The sequence below is a fragment of the Natator depressus genome, chromosome 4 (assembly GCF_965152275.1).
Source record: "Natator depressus isolate rNatDep1 chromosome 4, rNatDep2.hap1, whole genome shotgun sequence".
Taxonomy (NCBI): Eukaryota; Metazoa; Chordata; order Testudines; family Cheloniidae; genus Natator; species Natator depressus.
In genome coordinates this window covers 97,969,943-97,985,178 of record NC_134237.1, presented here as the reverse complement: position 1 = coordinate 97,985,178, position 15,236 = coordinate 97,969,943, and the positions used below count along the sequence as shown (strand labels likewise).

The following is a 15,236-nucleotide window of genomic DNA, read 5'->3' as shown; positions in this document are numbered from 1 at the left end:
TTCCAAAGTACATGTAGACACTATCCTGCAAGATGCTGAGCATTTTGGCCCCAATGCAGTGAAGCACTTGAACATGTGTATAAATTTATGCATGCAAGTAGTTCCATTGATTTCACTGAGATTACTCAGGTGTTTAAATTTAGGTATGTGCTTAAGTACCCTGCTGAATCAGGTCCTGTAAGCAAACACTTCTGTACTTTGCTGGATTAGGTTATAGTGCTCGGTGCCTTTCAGAGAGAACTGTAAATCAGAAATTTATGTAATGGTTATCTGGCAGTAGTAGGACATTTTAAAATGAGGCTAGATAAGCAATCTCATTTCATTTTTCTCTGTTTCTGAGATTTGTTCTCTCTCTCTTTCTTACCTCATCCCTCCCACATGGCTGGAATCTCACTGTTCAGTTTGAGCACATCTGTTGGCGAGTCTGAAAGCTGTTCTGGTCAATCTTCAGCTCCCTCTCCTCTAGCTCGTCTTAATCCCTCAGCCTCTTCACCCACTTTTTTAAAATATCTAAAGCATAATTCAAGCAGAGAACAATGTGGGCACATTGCACAAAAGAGGTGAGATAGCAGATGTATATAGTTTGGAGAGTGTTTGTTTTATTGTACCATAAACACACAACACTGCATTATCCTCACTCACTATGTGCACAGTGACTGAATAACAACAACAACAACAACAACAACAATAATAATAATAATAATAATTAATAATTATTATTAATAAAAAGCTGCCAGAGGAGGTGTGTTTACATGAGGGGAAAATAAACTCCTCTCCTAACATTTTGTACCATTGCATTTTATCATAGGGCACTTGATCTAATTTTTCATTTTGACTGAATGAAAATATTTCAGGTGCTCTCACACACAGCTGATATGTTGGGGTCAGTTGCTCTTGTGATGCATCAGAAAACAGCGCTGGTTAAACTCTGCCAGAGGCTTAGATGCCAAGAACTCTCACACCCTCTCTGTTTCTCCAGAATTTTTCAGTTTCACTCTACCCTGTTCAAAGTAACACTGATACAGGTCCCTGCTCCTTTGGGATTGAAAAGGAGAGAGGGAGAAAGTGACTCACTAAGAGTTGGATATTTGACCAGGTGAAGAGGGTAATAAAAGTCTGACTTGTGGAGAGTCATTCAGCACCATCAAGTGATAGTTTGATATTCTTGCCCTTATAGCAAAAGCATTTGTGGAGAGGAAAGTTACAGACAGGGCTACTCACTCTGCCTTTCCACCTTATGGTGAGAAGACCAGCTGCTCCCTAAAACTAGAGATGGGTGAAATTTTTTGGATGAATTATTTATTCACCAAAAATGCAATTTTAATCAATCTGAAACTGTTTGTGACTTTGATGTGAATTCACCAAATAATTTCAGTCAAACATTTTTTCTTTTGGGCCTAAGCACCATTCACAAAACAGGAAGAGATGGGGAAGAGATGTCGCCATGGCCTCCCTTAGAACTTTTATCACAGCGGCTAGGGCCTGCACTTGGAATGTGGGAGACCAGGGTTCAATTCCCCCCTTTGCCTGTCATGGAAAAGAGTTTTGTTCTTGTGTCTCCAACATTGCAGAAGAGCATCCTAGCCATTGGGTTATGGAATATTCTGGTGTTGGGGATCTCAATCTGATGCTGAATCTGTTCCACTGTGTATAAATAATTTGTCATTGGACTAGGGTCATGAACTTGGGTCTCCTACCTTCTCAGCGAGCATTCTGACCACCAGACTATAGAATAATTCTTTCTAGCTCAGTGACTATTCAAGTGTTTTATATAAAGTGGAACAGCTTCAACAAGAGAGACTTACAAAGACCCATACAGAATAACCCACCCCCAGTAGTGTATTTTGGTATGATTTCTTAGTTCTCAGCGATGTTACCTTTTAGTTACCACACACCAGATGACTTTATCAGCTTCCATTCCAGACAGAAATTGTCATAACTCAGCTGCTCTCGTTAAACCACTACCCATTAATGTTCCTCTGAGTGCTGTAGGAGCTTCATGTAGGAAGTTTAGGAGACAAAGGGTGGGAACAAGAGTTATATTTGCTGAAATGCTTCTAGTGAGATTTGATTGGTGCTTCTACGTGTCACACAAGAGTAACAAACCCAAACAATCAGATGCTGAAAATTCTACTGTCGTGTGAAAGTTACTCTGTTAGTGTGTAGGCACTTTTGCATAGTCAGCTTATTCAGTGGCTGCCCTCCCTCCCCATACCAGTTACAGAAGTGTCAACTTTTTTCCACCCCTCCAAAAATGTGGGACACTCGAACATGTACCTACCAATTTTAGCAGTTGTTTGGCTATAGAATAGCCATGAATTCTTATTGGATTAAATAAATGTGGTTGAAACATGGGTGATGAATCCTTGAGCATAGCAGATAATTAATTTATTAAAGTGTATTAATACTGGAATAGTTAGGTGACTCAAATACGATTTCAGAGTAGAACTTGTTACACAATTTTAGTTTTTACTTTATTTTCCTTGGTATTCATGCCTGAAAGTATTTTTGTTTTGGAGCTTGCACTGTGTATTTTTTTTTTATTCTGCATATTTACACTTGCTCATTCTAAACTGCACTTTTCCCAACTGCACTCTCAGCACCTCCTACCGTACTGCACTACGGAAAAAGCTTCCTTCTTCCTCCTCTGTGCCAAATTTCTTAAAATTTCTGGCTCCTGTAGATGAAAATAACACCTCTGACTTTAGGAGAGCAAAAAGGTAGGGTTCTGTCTTTTAGCTTGGAGGTAAAACTGTATCATTCAAAGGATTCTTTGTTTTAATTTTGAGAGCACTTTATGCATTTGTAGAAATTCATAATGTATCATTCACTTGCATGTAATAGATGAAGTAAGCTAAATGAGGATGCCACCAAAGGTCGGGAGGTTACCATGGTTTCTATAATGACTATGGATCTGCTGTCCATTTCTGATCCCAGATGTTATGATAATACAACGCTGCTCCTGCCCAAAGGGGCATATCCATATTACCAGTTCACCATTAAGAAAATACGGTGTACATCCCACACTACAGCAATGTTCTCAGGATGGAATGAGCCTACTGAGATGGTTTCTGGCCTAGAAAATCAGTTACCACCAGTGCTCTTTGAAGCTTATTTGTCCCCTTCAGCATTCAACACAATCCCACAAGACACTCAATCCGTGGTAGTTGAAAAGAAAAATAAAGAATGGGCTGAGTTCCTAAAAGAGGTAACAGTGGGATTTTTAAATGGACAGATATCATTGTTGTTCATTATTTAATTCTGAATTTTAACAAAACGCTCTATGTGAAGCCTATCAATTAGACCAAAGGAATAGAAGCCAGAATTCCTGGGGACTATTCTTAGCTCTGTGACTGATTTTTATAGTGTGACTTCGAGAAAGTCACTTAACTTCCAAGTTCCTCAGTTTATATATATATATGAAAAAGAAGAACAATATGCACCTAATTCACAGGGAGTTGAAAGTTTTAATGTGTATAGAGCTCCTTGAGATCTACTAATTAAAGGCATTAGAGAAATGAAAAGTGCTGTTAACAAATAATGTAAAGGTTTGTTAGTGTGTACACGCACTGTTTTCACCGTTTTGTATGTACACCTGCTACACATTGTGTGTATTTAGGTATTATCACAAAATAAATTGTAAAATGTTGACAATAAGTTCATTAAATCTTGGAAGGCAAACTCAGCACAAAGCCAGATGCCCAATCACTAACTTGAGTGATACATATGACCTTGTGCAGGCCTGCAGCAATGGGGTGAATTTCACCCATTTAACACATGGAGGCTGACCCAGCATGTATGGGGGACACAGCCTTCCTTCCCTAATAGCTTTGGTTTTTATGTCCATTGAAACCTAACACTTCAGTGTCATTAGATGACTTTTGTGTTTGTCATAACTTATTCATAAGCCATTCTGTATTCTGTAATTTTAGTGACTATGAGTCTAAACAAAGCCAGCTGGATGTTGGCAATGACACCCCTGTAAGGACTCGCCGGCATTCATGGAGACAACAGATATTCCTTCGAGTGGCAACTCCACAGAAAGGATGTGATTCTCCCAGCCGATATGATGGTAAGATCCATATCTTACTGCATGCAAACAGCCCCAAGTGACCGCTGAAGTACTAATCTCCTGTACCTATGTTTGCTCAGTAGGGTGGTGACAATTTAAATAGCTTGAGGAGAACTACCTGTATTAATTTTTGGTTGCTATTTAATCAGCTGCCAGGTGGCTCGTTTCTATTGTCAGTTTCCTAACTGCTTTTGTGTCATAGCATGGCTTACCCAGCTAAGGAGTTTTTATTTTTCAACTATAGGTTATAGCTACAATAATATCTGTGACTGCGTTACACCAGCTAGCTAAAGAAAAATGGGGACAGAGGATGGGGCATACCTTGTTATACCTATTTCCTTTAATTAATTCTGTGAAAATAATTGTTTTCTCAGTGATGTCTTTTAGTGCAGAGTGTGGATCACTATGTATCATCAGAAGAAACTACAGTATCACTATGTATTGGCATATTGGTCATAGAACAGAGCTCTCAAAAGCAAAATTCACATCTACCTGGTGCAAAGGGTTGTAACATTTCTGATCACAGTGGAGTTGCATCTGCTTAAAACTGGACTGAATTTAGCTCCAACTGTGTACCCTCAGTCCATAACATTTGCCTTCTTTTAACCTTCATCTTAAATAGTGATTTCTTATCTCTCTCCTCTTAATTTCTTCATTTAATTCCTTTAAGGAATCTCAACCGATTTTTAATGGACTTTTAAAAAAAATAGAATATGGTTGTGGGAAGGGCTGAAAATAAACTCTCTCAGAGAGTAGCTAGTGAATTTTTGCCTACCTCTAATTAGGTGGTGTTCATTACTGTGAATTTCTTAAATCATTTTTAGAAATCTTATAGGGAGTTTCCATAAGGCACATCAAGAACATTGAAAAGGGAGTCTTGTCCCACAAGGCTTATATTATTTTGGAACTAAAAGTTAAACAAGCAAAAACGAAACTGAAGACCATTGTCCATAGAGTCAGGATTTCTGACTTCCAAATGTTAATGCAACATGCAAGAGCAAGAGGAGCCCACGAATAGCATAAAGGGGTTTATATACCTCCTTTATAATTTTACAGATTTGCTGTATGTTTTTTCTCTAAAGCATCACCCCGAAGCTCACTACTTTCAGTTCCAAGTGCTAAGCACAATTCTTCAACCTGGCCTTCTGTAATAGAAATCTAGCGCTTCATAACAAACAAAGACGAATCCTTGCACCTTTTTCCCTGCTGGAAAGAGCGGAGGAATGGGAAAGTCACCATACATGACAGATACCAGTCACACCACTTAATTCATCTCTCACAAGTGCTCAGATAACATGGTGAGGGCACAGTATAAGAGCCTGAGTAGAATAGGGATATAGAGTGTTGCTTAAATTGAGCTATGCAGTGAATCTGCCAAGTTTTGCAAGTTTGACATCCTTGACAGAAATAGTTTTACACATGATTTCAAAGCTCTCCTTTAAAAAAAAGAAATACCACCTAGATTGCCTATTCTAGCTCTTCCTCTGGAGCTTGGCAGTGCACTGCAGCTGCAAGATCCTGTTTTAACAATCTGCAGCTGGATAAACAGAGTAACTGCAGAAATAAGGGAAGCTAAGATATGAGCAGTAGGTATTAATTAGGGGAACTATTTACATGATTTGGTCACTTTTCCCCCTTTTCTGTGTAACATATGTGAATTTCTTTCTCTTCCCCCATGTATATATCTATTTATGAATAGAGACCAGAGTGTTAAACTCATTAATTTTAGCTTACTATTCACTTTTTCTACTTTGAATTTCATACTAATGTAAGATATTTACCTCTTGTGCATCTCTCACTCCCAAGTGTTTATTATGCTGGACAATTAGGACTAGCTTAGTATATGCACAATTGCTCTACCTTATCTTGACTTCTTTTAAAAGAACTTTTTAACTTCAACAGCAGACAAATTGGTTGACACTATAGTAAAGAACAGAATTATAAGACACAAAGATAAACATGATATGTTGGGAAAGAGTCGACATGGCTTTGGTAAAGGGAAATAATGCCTCACTAATTTGAATTCTTTGAGGATGTCAACAAGCATATGGACAAGGGTGATTCAGTTGATACAGGGTACTTGGGTTTTCAGAAAACCTTTGACGAGGGCAAACATTAAAGGCTCTGACGTAAAGTAAGCAGTACTCCTGGGGAAATTCTGCACCACTGTGCAGTGCAGAATTTTGCAGAAATTAATGGTTTTTTGCACATAATTTCCTTCCCCCCCATAGAAATGGGCTGCAGTGCTGCTGGTCGCCACTAGGGGTCAGCTGGGTTCTGGGAGGGAAGGGGCTAGTGTCTGGGCTGGGGGGACCATGGCTGGGTTCTGGGAAGGAGGGGGGCTGGTGTTTGGGCTGGGGGGGGGGCCCACGGCTAGGCTTGAGGGGAGGGGATTTGGGTGTATTGGCTGTGGGGGGCCCTGTGGGTGGACTCGGAGGGAGGGGTTGTGGGTGGCTGGCCCCCCGGCTGGGCTCGGGGGTGGAGGAGGGTGCAGAGAAACAGGAACTGGGTTGGTCATAGGTGTTTCTTTAACACTCTACTCCTGGGGGAATTCTTGTGTGTGTCTGTGTTGTTAGAGAGACACATGCTGACAGGTATTTTGAAATAAATTACCAAAATGAAACTGGCATGATTATGTAGTATCATTTTGACAAATAACATTTGCAGAATTTTACAATATTCTGTGCAAAAATTTTAATTTTTTGGTGCAGAATTTTTAATTTTTGGTGCAGAATTCCCCAGGAGTAAAGCAGTCATCGGATAAGAGGGAAGATCCCCTCATGGATCAGTAATTGGGTAAAAGATAGGGAATAAAGGTTAGGAATAAATGGACAATTTTCACACTGGAGAGAGGTAAATAGTGGTGTCCCCAAAGGATCTGTACTGGGTCCAATGCTGTTCAACATATTCGTAAATCATCTGGAAAAAGGGGTAAACAGCAGGGTGACAAAGTTTGCAGACAATAACAAATTACTCAAGATAGTCAAATCCAACACTGACTGTGAAGAGTTACAAAGGGATCTCACAAAACTGGATGACTGAGCAATGAAATGACAGATGAAATTCAATGTTGATAAATGCAGAGTAATGCACATTGGAAAACATAATCCCAACTCTACATATAAATGAGGGGTCTAAATTAGCTTTTACCACTCAAGAAAGAGATCTTGGAGTCCTTGTAGCGAGTTCTCTGAAAACATCTGCTCAATGTGCAGCTGCAGTCAAAAAAGTTAACAGAATGTTAGGAACCATTGGGAAAGGGATAGCTAATAAGATAGAAAATATCATAATGCCACTATATAAATGTATAGCACGCCCCCATCTTGAATGCTATGTGCAGTTCTGGTCACCCCATCTCTAAAAAAGATATATTAGAATTGGAAAAAGTACAGGGAAGGGCAATAAAAATGATTAGGGGTATGGAACTGCTTTCAAATGAGGAGAGATTATAAAAGACTGAGACTCTTCTATTTAGAAAAGAGACAACTAAGAGGGGGAATAGGATAGAGGTCTATAAAATCATGAATGATGTGGAAAAAGTGAATAAGGAAGTGTTATTTGTCACTTCACATAACAAAAGAACCAGGGTCACCCAATGAAATGAATAGGCAGCTGATTTAAAACAAAGAAAAGGAAGTATTTCTTCACACAGCACACAACGCGCTGTGGAACTTGTTCCCAGGGGATATTGTGAAGGCCAAAAGTATAACTGAGTTCAAAGAAGAATTAGAAAAGTTCATAAAAGATAGGTCCATCAATGGCTATAGCCAAGATGGTCAGGGATGCAACCATATGTTCTGGGAGTCCCTAAACCTCTGACTGCCAGATGCTGGGAGTGGATGACAGAGGGTGGATCACTTGATAATTGCACTCTTCTTTCATTCCCTCTGAAGCATTTATCAGTGGGGACTGTAGAAGACGGGATACTGGGCTAGATGGATCATTGGTCTGACCGAGTCTGGCCCTTCTTATGTTCCCCTGAATCCAGCTGAATCCAAGGCAGCTGAGCAAGTGTACTGCCTTCATGTGGTGCCCCTGTCAGTAGCTAAAGTAGATGACATGCGAAATTGGAGCTCAAGTTCTCATTGTAAAATGTGAAAGACAAATCTGGCCACTCACAAGTAAGCAACATGGTTTGAATCATAAACTGTAGAAGACATTTAATTGGATTTGGTCAGATAATGAATAGACTTATGAAAATCATCATTGGTTTATGAACATTCTACTAAATAGCAAAATGTATCAAGCAGATGATTTGTTACAATTTATTTGCTCAGCTCTATCTAGCATATATATATATATATATATATATATATATATATGTAGCTATAAATAGACACCCTAACACAGTGGTTCCCAGACTGGGGTTCTTGAACCCCTGGGGGTTTGCAAAATGTTACAGGGGGTTCCCGGGAAAAAATTCCCTAATGGCGGCCAGAGGTGTCCCTCGAGGACCCTGGGCAGCACCGGGCCAGCAGCCCGGAGCCCCTGGACTTCCAAAAGCTAAGCAGATCAAAGCAAGCATATCTATCACATTGAGGAGCTTTAAACTTCAAGACTCCTTATAAGAAATGGAAAGGGAGGTGGATATTTTTTTGCTGTTTTTAAAATTAAATAGGCAGCTAGTATTGTTTTTAAAAATTATTATGAAGAATAAGTTTAAGCTTTGTTGTAACCTGCGTTGTTTGCCTGGACTGCTCAAAACCTGAATGCTTGTGTAGGAGGAACTCTTTGAGTTGGCTTCTTAAATACCTTCATGCTGTTTCACATCTGATACTCCTTGATGAAACATAGGAGCCTTGTCTTATAACGGGCTTATTCAAAGTGATACAAGCTACGAAAGTGAGATCTTGGAAGAGTGTCGCCGTTTTCATAATGTAATAAAACTACTGTAATGATAAATAATTAGTAATAAATAGTATGTAATAAGCATGTCATTAAAACAAATTTTATATTTCCAAGATCACTGCTTTTATAATGTATACTCAAGTAAAGGAGAAAATCCCTGGAAACATTCATTTTTAGGAGGGGGTTTGTGAGACTGACATTTTAGTGAAAAGGGTTCACAGTTGTTAAAGTTTGGGAACCACTGCCCTAACATAAGGAAGTACTTCTTCATACAATGCACAGTCTACCTGTGGAACTCATTGCCATGGGATGTTGTGAAGGCCAAAAGTATAACTGGGTTACAAAAAGAATTAGATAAGTTCATTTGAGGATAGGTCCATAAATGGCTATTAGCCAAGATGGTCAGGGATGCAACCCCATGCTCTGGGTGTCCCTAAACCTCTGACTGCCAGAAGCTGGGACTGGATGGTGGCGTGGATCACTCTATAATTGCCCTGTTCTTTTCTTTCCCTCTGAAGCATCTGGTACCAGCCACTGTTGGAAGACAGGATACTGGGCTAGATGGACCTTTGGTCCAACCCTCTATTGCCATTCTTACGTTCTTATAATATTTTGCACAATTCCTACCTGGATAGCTTTCATGCAATAATAGGGTAATAAACTTTCCTGCTTCATGCTGTAAATTGATTGCAGCAGTTCTGTGACAATGCACTGCATAGGGGATGTGGCCAATGGAAAGGTAGTGTAGCCAGAATGCTTCTGCACTCTAGGAATAGCTAGCTGCCTGAATGGCCTCATAATCTGGGTAGTGGAAGACAAGCTTGCCCAGACCTGAGAATCAGGTCAATAGAATTTCAAAAGGATAAAACCAACCATCTTCTATAGAAATTACTCTTAAATCTATAGCGTGTAAAAGGTGATTGTCCTTCCTATAGAAGTTCTAAAACAGCCTGAAGAACTGAATATAGCACTTTATACTTGCTGTGTACCAGCTATATGTTGTTTTTAAAAAATATTATGGAAAAGAGTGAGTTCTCTATTAAACTTCATAAGATAAATTGTAAATGTCACAAACCGTGGACCCTTTCAAGCTTTACATCTCTAGATCAAAAAATAAAAATAGGCAGATCTAGATAGGAGTGACACTTATTTGAGTAGTCTTGTACAAGCAAATGACCCAGTGAAAGACTTGTTAAAATGAATGTTCTGTTGGTTGCTGCTAGCTATACTGCCTTGTTAAGTACCTAATAAAACTATAGTAAATAATAATTAACATAAAGTAGGAAGAACTTATATCTACATCCAGACTTTGGGTGTGATCTTCTAAGATGCTGAGTAGTGTGAGATAGAGGCTTTTTTTGACAAATAGATTTTTTTGGTTGAAAAATGCATTTGCCTGTGCTCTGAAAATGGATACAGCCACTAATTAAGAAGATGAAAATATATTAGATACTTTCCTACAACATAGCTTGTCTCAAGTAACAAATCAAAGGCATGTTACTGGGAAGTTTCTGTACGATGAGCGTTGGTTTCATTGGGAGACTCAGCTAGGCTATGAAAACTACAAAGAATAGTTCTTTGAGTGATTGCTCATGTGTATTCCACAGTAGGTGTGCGTCCTCGCCGCGTGCACCGGTGCTGGAAGCTTTTTCCCTAGCAGTACCTGTAGAGGGAGCACTGCTGCACGCCCTGGAGTGGCGCCTCCATGGCGTGGTATAAGGGGAGCTGCACGCTCCCCCCACCCTCAGTTCCTTCTTGCCGCCAGTGAAGGTGAATCGGAACTACTCTGCTCCAGCTTAGCTGTAGCTCGTCCCCAGAACTTTTCCGTTCACTTAGTGCTAGTACGTGTTGTTAGTTAGTTCTTTCAGTCAGTTCAGTTAGCTAGAGTACCCAGGCCGGGGCATGCCCCGGGCTTCAAGTCGTGCGACACTTTCAGGCGTTCTATGCCAAGAAGTGACCCGCACGCAGATTGCCTACACTGTTTGAGTGAGACTCACATCAGCAACTGCTGTAAGATTTGTAGATCTTTTAAACCCTGAACAAAAAGGGAAAGAGACATTAGACTCCAGGCCATTCTCATGGAGTCAGCGCTGAACCCGGCTCTGGCGCACTGCGCCGATTCGGCTCCCGGCACCGCAACTTTGGTACGTGGTGACCCTTCGGTGCCTTCCACTAGCCAGCACTGCTCCCCATCTACGGGACACAAGAAGCAGAGGAAAGGCCCGTCATCGCGAGAAAGTAGGGGCAGAGGCTAGACCCATGTCGGGCAGCCCTCGTTCCCCTCCGGCCCCTAGGCCTCCGACTCATGTTGAGCGGAGTAGCCCGGCCGCGTTGGGTCAGGCCTCTCCGGACGTCGAGAGGCCTTGCAAGCGGCTTGAGACGTCATGACCATGCTGGTGCCACAGGTGTCGGGCCAACGCTCCAGAGGCAAACCGCCACTGGGCTCCCCACAATCACCCCCAGCTCAGCGCAGGTCTTGGTCAGGAGACCGCTCCCGACCCCGCTTGCTGACCAGCAGTCGTTTGGGATGCAGTCCTCGTGCATCTCCGTCAACGCCTGCCAGACTGTCTGGTTGGGTGCCGTCCAAATGGGGCTCCCGGCACCGCTCCACACTGCGGAGCAGTTACCGATGTGACCGAGAAAGGAATTGCAGACGGTCACCAAGTCGTCGGGGCTACCACAGTCACTCACGGCACAGGCGCCATTGCCGCTCCCCGTCAGACTCCTGCTCTCGCTCCCCGTCGAGACACCGCCCCGCAGCTCGAGGTGTTGATCGACGGCACCGCACCGTCGAAGGTCTGTGCGTCGGAGCAGATTGCGGAGCAGCAGCTGTGAGCGATACCACTCCTCTGCGTTGGGGTTGTGGTCCCGTGCACAGCCGACCTGGAGAACTTGGACCACTTTGCCAAGTAGGCTCGGCTTGTGGACGGCTGCCGACTTTCCAGGAGGACTCCGAGCAGGTTTGAGACCCTGAAAGGGCTAATGGCCTCGGTCTCGAAATTCCCTGTGACAATGGCCAGGTTGTGCCTACAGCTCCTGGGTCACATGTCAGCCCTGTGATTGCCTCTCTTCGGTGATGGTCCTCCCCAAGCAACATGTCTCGGCCCCATCACTGGACCTAGTGTCCGATGCGTCAGACCTGGGTTGGGAGGCCCATATGGGGACAGTTCAGACCCAAGGGCTGTGGTCGACCATGGATTTGTCCCTCCACATAAACATCAGGGAGCTCAGGGCGGTATGCCTGGCGTGTGTGGCTTTCTGTTCACACTTACAGGGCAAGATAATCAGGGTCCTCACGGACAACACGGCCTTGATGTGCTACATCAACAGGCAAGGCGGGACCTGGTCCTCGGCCCTCTGCCAAGAAGCCCTCAGGCTGTGGGACTTCTGTATAGCCCATGACATCTCCCTGAGGGCCTTCTACCTGCTGGGAGCCCACAACACGCGGGCCGATCGTTTGAGCAGGGATTTCTTCTCTCAGCACAAGTGGTCTCTCCACTCAGAGATGGCTCACCAGACCTTCTGAGCATGGAGAATTCCCCAGGTGGACCTGTTTATGACTAAGCAGAACAAGCTTTGCCCCCGGTTCTGCTCCAGGGGGGGTTTGGGACGGGGTGCTATCTCAGATGCCTTCCTCCTGCTGTGGTCAGGCCAGTTTCTCTATGCTTTCCCCCCCGTTCCCCTCATCAGCAAGGTCCTAGAGAAGGTAAAGTTAGACAAGGCACGGGTCATTTTAATCGCCCCGGCAGTATTGGTACGGGACCCTCATGAGCTTAGTGGTGGCCCCGCCGTGGCCGTTGTCTCTCCGCCTGGACTTGCTCTCCCAGAACCGAGGCCGTCTCCTCCACCCCAATTTAGAGGCTCTCCACCTCATGGCGTGGCTGCTCAATGGCTAGGCGGGGAGGAGCAGGCGTGTTCAGAAGGGGTCCAACGTGTCATCCTGGAAAGTCAGCGGCCACCAACACGCCGAGCCTACTTGGCAAAGTGGTCCAGGTTATCCAGGTGGGCTGTCGAGCGGGGTGTTTCCTTGACGACTGCCCCGATTCAGCTTATCCTGGATTACCTCCTCCACCTTAGGACCCAGGGCCTGGCCCCCTCCTCAGTCAGGGTGCACCTGGCGGCCATATCAGCCTTCCATCCGCCGGTGCAAGGTCGTACGGTGTTCTCCCATACTTTGACCAGACGGTTCCTCAAGGGATTGGACAGTCTTTTCCCATATGCTAGGTCCCCTGTCCCACAGTGGGATCTAAACTTGGTGGTGTTCTGTCTTACGGGACCCCCCTTCACACCTCTGGCCACGTGCTGCTGGTCTCATCTTTCATGGAAGGTGACCTTCCTGGTTGCCATCACGTCGGCCAGGTGGGTATCGGAGCTCAGGGTTCTGACCTCTGGACCCCCTTACACAGTTTTTCACAAGGATAAGGTCCAGCTCCGCCCACACCCTGCGTTCCTCCCTAAGGTGGTCTCTGCCTTTCACATGAGCCAGGACATCTTCCTGCCTGTCCTCTGCCCCAAGCCTCACGCGTCCAATGAGGAACGCCTCCTGCACATGCTCGATTTGCGTAGGGCGCTGACTTTCTACCTGGAACGGACTAAGCCATTCAGTCTTCGCAACTATTCATTGCTTCGGCTTAGTGCATGAAGGGGCAGTTGATCTCCACCCAGCGCCTCTCTCGCTGGATCACCTCATGCATCCGCACCTGTTACAATCTGGCAGGAGTTCCCCCCGGCCACCAATTGTGAAGGCACACTCGACACGGGCACAGGCCTCGTCAGCTGCCTTCGTGGCCCGCGTCCCAATTCAGGACATCTGTAGGGCCCTGCCTGGTCCTCTGTTCACACATTCACCTCGCACTATGCGACTGTCTCCCAAACCAGGGATGACACCGGGTTCGGTAGAGCTGTCCTCTGTCCCAGGAATCTGTGAACGCCTACCCACCTCCAACAGATATAGCTTGGAATCACCTACTGTGGAATACACATGAGCAATCACTCAAAGAAGAAAAGACAGTCACCTTTTTCCGTAACTGGTATTCTTCGAGATGTGTTGCTCATGTCTATTCCACATCCCGCCTTCCTTCCCCTCTGTCGGAGTTGTCCGGCAAGAAGGAACCGAGGGTTGGGGGAGCGCGCAGCTCCCCTTGTACCGCGCCATGGAGGCACCACTCCAGGGGGGTGCAACGGTGCTCCCCCTCCGGGTACTGCTAGGGGAAAAACTTCCAGCACTGGTGCACGTGGCAAGCATGCACACCTGTTGTGGAATAGACATGAGCAACACATCTTGAAGAACACCAGTTACGGAAAAAGGTAACTGTCTTTTTTGTAGTCTGGAGATTTTTTCCATGTTGCAGAATTGGCTTATGGTTGTGTGGGTTTTATCACCATCAACCCAGCATCCAGGAGGTCTGGTTTTGGCATTTAAATTACAATTGTTGAAATGTTGGCAGGTTCCAGTGCAGTTGGTGGGTTACAAAGTGTCAGATTTGAGGCCCTGTAACCCAGCGTGCCAGCATGGCAAGGCATGGTGAGAGGGTTTGCCTCTGACTATCATACAAATTGTGACACCCCCACCCCCCCAATCACTCTAGTGTTGAGGAAGGGAACATGATGGGGCTTTAGCTTCCATTCAGGGTCTTAGGACAGGTGTGAGAGTGTAGAGAGGACAGGGCCTTCACACTCACCCTCAGGTTGGGCTATTGGTGCCCATTGAGAATTGCACTGAACCAATCCAGACAGGCAGTTCAGCTTGGCTACCCCAATTTCGTAAAGGTTTTCCAATAAAGTTGCAGCTTCTGCATTGAAATATGCTATGGGGTCTGTGTCTCACTGTTTGTTTCTGTCCACATCAATGTCTTTTGCTATTGTTCACAATCACAAGAACAATCCTGGTGAGTTAGTCTTGTGAAAAATGTGTCCATGAAGCCCTCTTTAATTTCCTTTCTTTTTCTAGTCATCCAGTCTGAGCAGCAACATTGCCATGTGACTGTTCCCCAGTCATACACCAAAAACAGTCTAAGACATAGTTTGTGGACACAGTGTTTGTAAAGTGTTAGAACAGTTTCAAAAAACAAATTAATACAAAAACATTTGTTTATGGATAAGAGAGCAAAATATGTTGAATAAATTTATTGTGATTAGTTGTAGTCTTTTGAACACTAGATGGTGGTGTTTCTCGTGCTAGAACAGTTGAGAGTTCATATTAAATTTGTATGCTACTGTTTTGTTTTCTCTGTCTTTCTGGTGTTGTGTTCCTAGTGGAAAATGTAGCTTCTGATCTTAGTCCTTTGGTGCATTATGACTTGCTACAGTATTTCTT

The 15,236-nt window shown here is 43.9% G+C and overlaps 1 protein-coding gene across 1 annotated transcript in view; it reads left to right on the top strand.

The window, feature by feature from the left end:
- TBC1D1 (TBC1 domain family member 1) overlaps positions 1 to 15,236 on the top strand; it is a 246,980-nt gene that overhangs the window by 113,780 nt on the left and 117,964 nt on the right. Inside the window, exons 12-14 of the mRNA XM_074951553.1 lie at positions 402 to 560; positions 2,601 to 2,720; positions 3,933 to 4,072. Of these exons, the coding sequence (XP_074807654.1) occupies positions 402 to 560; positions 2,601 to 2,720; positions 3,933 to 4,072 (419 nt within the window). The remainder of the gene's footprint in view (positions 1 to 401; positions 561 to 2,600; positions 2,721 to 3,932; positions 4,073 to 15,236) is intronic.